General features: G+C 29.4%; 1 protein-coding gene across 2 annotated transcripts in view; it reads right to left on the bottom strand.

The window, feature by feature from the left end:
• Positions 1–701: 701 nt before the first annotated feature.
• Positions 702–11,251, bottom strand: part of LOC108755948 (facilitated trehalose transporter Tret1-like) — a 25,722-nt gene continuing 15,172 nt past the window's right edge. Inside the window, exons 3-5 of one of the 2 annotated variants that reach the window (XM_018499418.1) lie at positions 9,522–9,718; positions 1,572–1,878; positions 702–1,356 (exon numbers count right to left, since the gene is read on the bottom strand). In XM_018499418.1, coding sequence (XP_018354920.1) covers positions 731–1,356; positions 1,572–1,878; positions 9,522–9,718 — 1,130 coding nt within the window. In that variant the 3' untranslated portion in view covers positions 702–730. The remainder of the gene's footprint in view (positions 1,357–1,571; positions 1,879–9,521; positions 9,719–11,251) is intronic. The other variant, XM_018499427.1, reaches the window with a different exon arrangement.

Raw genomic sequence — 11,251 nt, 5'->3', positions numbered from 1 at the left:
ATTAATAAAAAATTATGTGATATCAATTATGAGATAAGGAACAATTGTCCAGTATTCGAACAATTTCAATTGAATATAATATTGTTAAAAGTATTAATTTTGATATAATTGATAAACTGGCAGAAATAAAAGCCAGAAAAGTGCAATTAAAACATTTTTGTTTTTAAATAATATTTTCCGTATTTGTATTATCATTTTTCTCCTTTAAAAAATTAAGGGACTCAAAAATAAAATCTTGCCCAAGATTTATAAAAAGCTAGCGGTCCTGTTTTTATTAAAAAATTATATACTTATTTTTATTAATAAAAATATATTTAAATATTGTGTTTTATTATTATTAATTAATTTGTAACCTACAAAATAAAAATGTTTTTATCGTGCAAACTTGATATTATACATTATTCTCAAAGTACACAGTTGACATTTTAATTTATGTCTCCTGATTATTCACTACAGATTTTCTGATTGACGTTAGAGAAAACATATAATCAAAATTCTTATATAATATATAAAAATAGAAATATTTTTAATGAAACAAAAAATTTACATTTGATAGAGTATACTTGTAAATCGAAGATTCTCCTTTTATTTCGGAATAGAACAAAATCATTAATAATGCAGTTATCAATAATTTGTTTTTTGATTAGGTATAATTGCAATTTCCAACTTTGATCAACATTTAATGTAAAATTTTTTTTATTATAGTTTTGATTTTGATAAATTACGTTTTTTATTTTTTAATGGATCGTTGAATCTCTAGTAAACTTTTTCCTGTCGTTTCGGGGATCAAATACCGCACATAGGGCACCGCTGCAAGTACAAAAAGTCCATAACTCCAAAAGACGATTGTTTCTCCGGCTAAATTAATAAAAGGTTGGTAGCACTTGACAAATATGAAGGAAAGCAGAGCGTTGCCCGAAAAAATGCAAAGAGACGCCAGATTCTTGAGATTTGCTGGGAACATTTCAGATATAAGAGTAGTAGGTATTGTGGATAGACCACAAGCCACGAATAGATTAAAGCATAGCAATGATGTGATTGACAACCATGTTAGTTTTTCAGGATCAAAGTTTAGAGAAAGGAGATAAAAGTGAAGACCAAGAACGATTAATGAAATAGCGACGCCGACGCTGGAAAGTATTAGCAGATTCTTCCGACCAAATTTGTCCACCAACAAGACAGCAATAAAGCCAGCAACAACTGTGGCGAAACACATCGCCATTACCACGATCGATGGAGTGACGGTCACTTTGGTACTGATAACGATGAGCTCTGCGTAGGCGTTTATTGTGCTGAACGAACTTGCTTGGACGAAAATTAGCAAGCCGAACATGATAAAAACGTTCTTCAAATTTGCTGAAACAGATGAAGGTTGATTTTAAATATAATTGAGATTTATTTTTTACTTATAACTGTTTGTTGCATAATGTCCCATCCCAAAATGTTCAATTGTTACTTTTGAATAAAAACTCATGTTTATGCTAAATACTTTAAAGATAAAAAAAATAATTTATGCTGAAGACACGATCAAAGCTGATTCATTTTATTTTCTCTTCTATGTTTTCAGATACCTGGTAATAGAAGATCCTTGAGTTTTGTTAAAATGCTGGTGTTTGCACCTTCAACGAAGTCCTGAAGCTCTTGTATTTCAGCCTTGACGTTAGTCTCTCGTTGAAACCACTTGAGAGATGCCTCAGCCTCGTCGATATTGCCATGAAGAGCATAATGATAGGGTGACTCAGGTATTAGGCTGAAGAGGACCATGAAGAGGATATTCGGTACGATGCTCACATAACAGAACATCTCCATAGACAGATAAGGGCCCATCACATTGCCCAAGAACATACCCATTGATGCTGCGTTCACTATCAAGGATATCTAAAGATATAATCATGTATGATGACAAGATTTTGCAATATTGTTCAGCAAACTGAATTATCGATAAAAATATTTAATTAATCTTTAACTACAGTTCCGAAAAACATTTTCAATTTATACGTTAAAGAAAATTAATTAAAAATGTCAAACTGTATAGAATCCAAATTTGTAAAAAAGTTTTGATAATAATATTAAAAGTTATGACAAAAAGAAACGTATGCGAATGTTTTGCAGAAAAATTCTAAAAACAACATTTTGCTCTAAAATTTGTACTTTTACGAAAAGAAATCAAAAAACAAAAATAAGTATCGATTTAAAAAGAGGAACTCATCAACATCAAGAAAAAAATGATACGTTATGTTTGCTTTTTTCAAAAAATATAATTATATTAATAGATAAAATGGAAGTATCTTGAGATATACTCACATACTGAATATATGTGAAACAACAAAGTTAAGTAATTTATTAATGTTCTTTTTAAATTATTAGGTTGATGCAAAAATTAGAGTCCGATCGAAATTTTTGCCGAAACTTTTGCCTGAATCGAAACACGGCTGTATGTCAATTTTAATCGAAACCGAAACCAAAATTAAAAAATGGAAATCCTATAAAGGCCATATATTTAGACATATCCATATGTATCATATACATTTTCTTTATAAATATCATAATTTACAATAATTATAAAGTTCGACTGAAATTAAAAACCGAAATTTCAGTTGTATCAATTTTAAAATAATAATTTTGGCCAAAAAACAGTAAAAGTACTTCTTCTTCATAAACATCATAATTTAATTATTGAAATAATAATTACACATATAAAAATTAATATTTATAAAGAAGAGCTATATGGTTTCAGTCGAAACTGACACGTAATGAGTGTTCGTTTTCAGTTTTGGTAAAAATTTTGGTCCAACTCTAGCAAAAATAATGTCGGTCTTTTACTTTTCCAACTTAGATCAGATGACGAATAATTGTTGATTGATCCAAAACTGTTGATTGATTTGGTTTTTTTGAGTGGTTTTTAATGAATCTGCTTCAACCATTAAAATGTTGCTTCAGCCGTTAAAATGTTGTCAATGGCTGCAGGCCCCCCACTGGCGAAAGTTTCAGAAAGATTTAGATAGGAAAATTTTTATCTATTTTATTTTGAAATCTGTTGCCGAACGAATCAGTTGTATTCCGAGCGAATCCGAAAAATAGGAATCTTATTCGACTGAATCCGGCCTAAACCGAGGTCGGCGAATAGATATGATTCTGATATAATATTTTAACGAAAAAAAAATTGTTTTTTTTTTATTAAATTTGGAGATGACCAATATAACGAGCAAATTAAGATATTATAAAAAACAATAAAGAAAAAGGGTTACGAGCCAAAAATTAATTTATAAAATTAATCACCGTTAATATAGAAGTTTGAACATAAGTAAAAGAAACAATCCTTTAGTTGATTTAATACAATGTGCTAGTAACAAACAGACGATCACGATCAATGTTAAAAACATACTATTACAAATGGTAAAAACAAAACATAATATAAATTTATACTTCGCTCTCTTTAACAAACGCTGGTAACATAAAAATGATTTTCAAAATCGTCGCATGACAATAGTTAATTGCAGTCAATCATTGAATTGTTTGAATAATGTTTGGAATTATTGATTTCATTATGTCTCATAACTCCGAAGAGACAATATATTATTTTACTTCTTATCGCATTACCTCTAATTTCAACCGATTTATTACATCAAAAACATTTTTTATTTTTTGACTGAAGAATTTTGATTTTTACATCAAAGGTATTTATTCGTATTAATTTTAGCTGTTTCTAAATTATAAATTTATATAATATATAGATATACATTTTACAAATTTAACTTTTGTTAATTTTTGCAATGTATTATCTCAATGTATTATATTATATTGTCTGATTTGCTATTCATATCAATTCAAATCATTTTTACTGTAACAATAATCTTGCGTTGACATAATTCTTGTATATTATATTTTATATATAATTTTTAAATCTTAACATCATTGTGGACATGCTGTTACTATTACCATCGGGTGTGAACTGCTGATGAATTATGACATAGATTTCTTTCGACATATAACATTACGTACAAAATGATAATTAATTAATTAAAATTGAATAGCTAATTAATTAAAACTGAAGAAGACTTTGTGAGTCGGAACGTTTTGTAATTATATTATATGGAATTTTTTTGGTATGTGTCTAATGCATTAAACAATTAATAATTATATCTTAATTTGCTTGTTATTGGTCTCCGAATTTACTTTGTTTTGTTGTGCAAATATCGAGTGTTATTTACATTACTTTGTTTTTTTATTTATTAAATTTAATTTATATTTACTGTTTCGCATATATTCTATTTTATTAATTACAATTTATTTTCAAAAACGCATCGCCGCGCCGCCGGTGAGATTTGTATCTACCACTTACAATCCCTAGAACGATAGTCCACTAATGTTAAACTAAGGCATTCTTTCGTTATCCAAACAGAAGTGACCACAGCTAAGGCTATCTTCATCTTTAAAAGTCCTCTACATAGAAGTCGTAGACGATCGTGAAGTCTTAAGTCGTAGGAAACCAATCAATCACAATCAAATATAAGGAGAATACTCGATTAGAATTGGTCAATTTCTTATGACTTAAGACTCCACGACTATCTACGACTTTTATGTAGAGGACCCTTTAGGGATCAGAAGACGAAGACAGCCTTAGCTATGATTTCTTCTGGTTGCATAACGAAAAAATGTCACTAATCGCGCACTTGTTATTAAAATCATCGTCAATGCTATACCATCTACAATCTACAGTAACTATTCTTAATTTCATATTTTTACTACTTTGATTATTAATATTAAAGAAGATTAGACGAAAATGAAATTAAGTTAGTACATACATACGTACGCACGCACGCAATTACGCTAGTATTTATTATTGTAATAGCTAAGAAATAATAATAATCGCGATTTTTCGTCATTAATATCTATTTGTTTATAATTAACAAAGAAGATCGGACGGAAGTGAAATTAAACGCCGGTATTTATTAACTAAGCTAGAATATGATAATTAATAACAAAACGATTTATTTGTCGATATCCATTTGTTTATAATTTAATATTTAATCAAAATAGACAGAAACGAATTACACGTTGGTATTTGTTAACTACGGTAGGAAAAAATAACTAGACAGCACCCAATTATATCCATTGGACGTCTTGGTATCATCCTGGTCCGATAAAATCTGATTTTTATTTAGTCCGAACGTTCATGGACTTAGTACGAATGTTTTAAAAACATACGTTATTCAACGTACAAAATATGTTCACATTTTAAAAATGTTCATCTTATGTAGAAAATTTTCTAAATCTGTTCGCGACGTGTTGCTTTCGCTGACTTGACAAGTGAAAATTTTTTTAAGATCGCACAAGGAGTTTCACTTTTGTTAGTATGTACGCAGTGAATAACGGATCCCATGTAGACAATTATAAATTGTATCATCAACATATACAATATAAAAAAATTAAATTATAAAATAGTCTCTATGAAATGTCCAAAATACATCTAGGAATAGGCTAAAGATACTGCGGCATTTTCAGAATATTTCTGTGAAATATTTTGAACATTTCAGCTGTGTGGGCACAACATATTTCTAATATAAGTATAAACTGTATATGGGTAATTCTTATAAAAAAGATAAATAATTGTATAAAATTTTTGTTTGTGATTATATAATATCGGAAAAAACCTAACTAATTAGTTCATTGTTTAGTATACTCATTGTCTATATATATGACACTTTATATACTAGTTTACGTTGTCTACAGTAAACAGTAATATTATGGCGTAGATGCACAACCTTGCTGCACACTGTTTAGATATATTATGGTATATAACCCGCACCGTATCAATATGACGTACTATTATCGGCAGGAAAGAGACTGTGGAGATCTCTAGTCGAAAACGATATACGAGTACATGATAACTGGTACTGTGAAAGTACAGCATGTGATTTCCTTATCTGAAAATAATCGTTATAATATTAAGATTAAATATTAGATAGTAATTGACTGAATGTTTAGTTGAACTGCCCAAATTTCTGTCAAGACCATATTGAACAGATATATTATAACTATACATTCATGATCATATATAGGTGGATCATCGAAGTGTAGCGATTTCAGAAGTCAAGGATAGTGGCGATATGCAAACCGGATGGGTGACCGTTTCGAAGTACTATGAAATTAGTTTCCGAATTCAGGGAAAAACGATTTTTTTAATTATAATTTTATGTATTCTGAAATAAGATATTAATTAATAATAATACTCATATAAGATAAAATAATCATTTTATCTTGATTATAGTCTATAAACTTTGTTTAATATATATTAATTTAGTCCAGTTTTTTAGTCTATTGCATCCTAAAATGGACGTTTTTAAGAAGTCCAAAATGATAACACTGGATGTTTTTAAAATATCCATGGATCTAATCTGGATGTTTTTAATATGTCCAAAACATCCAACATGTACATTTTAAATATATTTTTAAAATGTTACTGTGCTGTTGGGGAATAAAGCGATTTACATGTTATCGATCTCTATTCATTTTTTCAATCTTTCTTACGGATTGAGGATTGAAAAAAATTATAGGCATAAGCTTCGGATTCATTCGGATTGAACTCACGGATTGAGAATGACTATTTGAGAATGACAGATTAGTGTCGGATTCATTCGGATTAATGCATGGATTGAAAATGTTAGAAAGTCTCGAAGGACTGAAAATTTTGTCTTGGATTCATGCGGATTAGATGCATAGATTGAGAAAATTTAAAAGATTGTCAGAATAAGCTTCGGATTTATTCGGATTGAACTCACGGATTGAGAAGAATTGAATGACTGTTTCGGATTATTAGAATCGGATTTATTAGAATTGAAATTGGAGAGGACGCATGAATCGAAATTTTTAGTTGTACTACGGATGTAACTTGGAATTGATACATGAATTGAAAAGAATTACAAACTTGATTTTGATTGATTTTGGTTTGGGATGGACATAAATTTCGGAATGGCTCGGAAAAGTTTACGCTGAATTAAATTTCTATCCGGAACTTTTGCTAAACGATCCTCTTCATTTTTAAGGATCTCATTTTCGTTATAAAATTTTTGAGACCTTCGTTGTACTGTCCATTTGTTCCTTAATCAAATGCTTTATTAATTTTTTGATTCGTTTCCTCTTTAGAGCCTTTGAAATTGTACAAAAAATTATTCGCAACAATTGCTTCTTTTTTATATTTACTAATTGTGACAATAATTGATCACTAAGTTAACATCGAGAATAAAATTACTAGCACAATTAACAGCGAAATTTGCATTTGAAAATAATACAACATAAACACAAATCAACATAATCTTATTGTAAAATATATATAGTATATATATAAAATCTGCAGAAAAGGGGAGCAACCATCGATGACTTTGATCTTGATATACATATGTTATCAAAGTCATGACCTCCTAAGTGACCTCCAACAGGTTTTAGCCGTCGCTCGTCATTTATTAAATAATTATTAACAAAAAAGTTCGAAAAATAATATCTTTTTTCTACTATATAAAACAGAAATTTTATCGCTTTAAAATATATTTAAAATATACATATACAACTTTCCACGCGACTTCCATCTCTTTCCTTCCCCTTTGCTGAGAGGCGCATGATTTCCACACGAAGCCAACCCCACCTTCCCCCTGCTACGGGGTACATGACTTTTTATGCGAAGCAAGTTCCTCATTTTGTCAAGTTGCTTCGCGTGGAAAATCGCACTCCCCTTGACAACGAAGGAGATAGAGTGGGAGTCACATTGCGTGAAAGTCATGCAGTTTTAAGTAGGGGTGAAAGTCGTTCGCCACTGAAATAGGGGGGAGGTAGGATGAAAGTCGCTTCGCATGAAAAGTCATTACGTAAGCAAGGAAGATTATAGAATTGTTTTTAATATTATACATACATACATACATATATACAATATATATATATATATATATATATATATATCAGAAATAAAACATTATTTTTTCAAATTTTTTTGTTATTAACTTTTAATAAATGAGGAACGGCTAAAACCTATTGAAGGGTGAACATACTATATGTCAAGGTCAAGGTCATCGACGGTTGCTCTTCTTTTCTGTAATTTTACCATGTATATACATATAAAACGCTAAAGTTTAAAATAGTAAAAATCAACATTTTGAATCAACCTAATCAATTATTATTAATGGCTTATTAAATTAATTTAGTTAAGTTAACTTTCAAATAATGACCATCTTTTTTAATATTATTGTACTAGTGATGACGTGACGTCAATTTGACATATCCTTAAATGGAGATATATTTCATTAATATTAATATATTACGATTATTTGTTACTTGCTAGATGACTTAATTTTATAATGTTTATATTATTATATTAAGAATTTAATTTAGTTAAGAGTTTATATTATTATATTATTATATTAAGAATTTTAAGCACGACCGTATATGTGAATACATCAAATACCATATACGATAAAGAACACCAAGAACGGTCAAATTTTGGATGTTAACGTATTAATACATTATATATCCTTTTTATTAAATCAATTTATTCCAGATTATTATAATTGCGGGCTGATAATGTTCGGTTTCAACACAATTATTCTGAAACGCTAATAATCTCCCCTAAATTAAATTAGAAAGAAAAAAAGAAAATTTATTGCAAAAAATATTACTTCAGCCAGGATTCTGGGACCTTTCAACTTTCCGGGAAGAGTGTCTTAGCCAGCTCGATCACTGAGGCTTCGGAAATATAGTATTCTTCGCAATAACTAATTCTTGACGTTCTTTATCGTATTTAATGTATTCACACATACGATTGTGCTTAAAATTCTTAATATATTTGTACATATGTGGCCATACAACGCGTTCTCTTTATACATATCAGTTATTGCGAAGAATATTTCCGAAGCCTCAGTGGTCGAGTTGGTTAAGACACTCTTCTCAGAAAGTTGGGAGGTCCCAGGTTTGAATCCTGGCTAAGGTAATATTTTTCGCAATAAATTTCTTACTTTCTTTCTTTCTGATTTAATTTAGGGGGGGATTATTAGCGTTTCAGGATGATTGTGTTGAAACCGAACGTTATCGGCTCGCAATTATATCTGGAAAATTGATTTAATAAAAAGAATATACAATATAATGTAATAATTGTAACATCCAAAATTTGACCGTTTTTGGCGTTTTTTTATCGTATTCAATGTTTATAATATTTTACAAACAAAATATAATTTTTATTAATGTATAATTATAATAATATATTTTATTTTTATATATAAAATGTTTTTTAGAATATTTTTTAGAATGTCAACCATTTTTATATCGCTATTGTATTCTGATAAAAAAAGAACGAGAAATAGTGATGGAAAAATTAAATACTGATACATACTTATTGAATGTAGAAATATAACAGTGTCATGAATAGAGAAGAATTATATAATTATATATTTTGAGATTGAATAAAGTATGAGAGACACAAAAAAATCGTGTAAAAATAGGAACTTTACATGAAAGTATTTTGTTAACTAAATTACCAGAGAGCCTCGGATAGCAGGATTGGCAATCTCGCCAAGGTACAAGGATATCGCGGGCCACATAATGCCCGATCCGACTCCGGAGCAGAATCTGGAAAGGTACAGCCACATGACCGATGTGGCGCAGATGTTGAGAATCCAACTAGAGAGTAACGGCAAACTCGATAACAGCAGCACTTTCTTTAGCCCGGTGTACTCTGAAGGATTGTGTCGTGGCACGTATTAGAGACATGTCATCCTGAGAACAAGATCGCCACAACTCAGAACAGAGCGATTTGGTCTCTTTAAAGATGAGATACATTGTCTTCTAATTTTCTTTACACCTACGTTACGCAGACAAATCAGTCTGACAAATGATTAAGAAAAGAAAGATGCTCCTTTAGACTGAAATAGAAAGATATAAATATATCTCAAGAAAATATTTAGAGAAAGATTCAAAAATTTCAAGAGTAAAAATCTAACTATTTCAAAAATATTAAAATCTTACTCATAGTTTTAAAGTTTCAGGAATATTAGAATTACATATATCTATAATTGCATAGTTTCAAAAGCAGATTGGAGCTTTAAGAAGGATTTTATTTTTCAGTATTAGGAGGGTGTCCCATTTTAAATAATTCATTAAGATTTTTCGAGAACTGTGATAAATATAGAAAAATGTTTAAAGCAAAAGTTGTATAATTCGGAGGAGAATATAAAAAGATACCATTTTAATTTAACCTTGGATGACGTTGTTAAGGTCAGGTCAAGGTCACTTTGAATTTTTGAAAACGGAACTTCCTATTTTATATTACATATTATCATAGCTTACTTCAAGAGCTTTTCAAAACACTATAATAAAATTCTTTTTCAGAGGTGCTAAAAGTTTTGCGGATTATTGCCATATCGTGATTTATTATAAATGCTCACATAAATGTTTTTGTAAACTTTGCCGTTCACTTTATCAAGACGAGAAGCGCACTGTTGTCTTTTACGTAAATAAAAATAAGAGAAATAACCTTCAATAGCCTTTTTTAAAGATTTTTTTTTAAGGATCGTTATTCAGATCATGATTCTGAATAATATTCAAGAGGTTTTAGCCATTAATCGGATATCTTGAATAATGCTAACGCTGATGGTACGGTAATTTTTAAGCCTTATAACTTAAAAAGTTCTTAATGAAAAAGAATCTTATTGTGGTGTTTTGAAAAGTTCTTGAAATAAGCTACACAAGAATATGAAATAAAAAATTCCTTTTAAAAAATTACTTTGAGCTGATCTTAATCTGTCTTCCTCCGACCTTCTATACAACTTCTGCTTAAAATTCTTAATATGCTTGTATACACGCGTCTATACAACGCGTTCTCTCTATACTAGTTATTGCGAAGAATATTTCTGAAGCCTCAGTAGTCGAGCTGGCTAAAACACTTTCCGGATAGTTGAGAGGTCCCAGGTTCGAGTTATGATTGAGATAATATTTTTTGCAATTAATTTCTTACTTTCTTTCTTTCTTTCTAATTTAATTTACAGGGAATTATTAGCGTTTCAGAATGATTTGAAACCGAATATTATTAATTCGCAATTATATCTGGAATAAATTGATTTAATAAAAGAACATATAATGTATTAATTATATTGTAACATCCAAAATTTGATTGATCTTGGTGTTCTTTATCGTATTTGATGTATATACAATTTTTTGTCTGAAATATTTTCTGTATCTATTACAGTTTTCGAGAAATCTTAATGTATTA

Source organism: Trachymyrmex septentrionalis, unplaced genomic scaffold (genome assembly GCF_001594115.1).
Source record: "Trachymyrmex septentrionalis isolate Tsep2-gDNA-1 unplaced genomic scaffold, Tsep1.0 scaffold126, whole genome shotgun sequence".
Classification (NCBI taxonomy): Eukaryota; Metazoa; Arthropoda; class Insecta; order Hymenoptera; family Formicidae; genus Trachymyrmex; species Trachymyrmex septentrionalis.
Note: the sequence above shows the minus strand (reverse complement) of the source record. Positions and strands in the feature narration are given on the sequence as shown.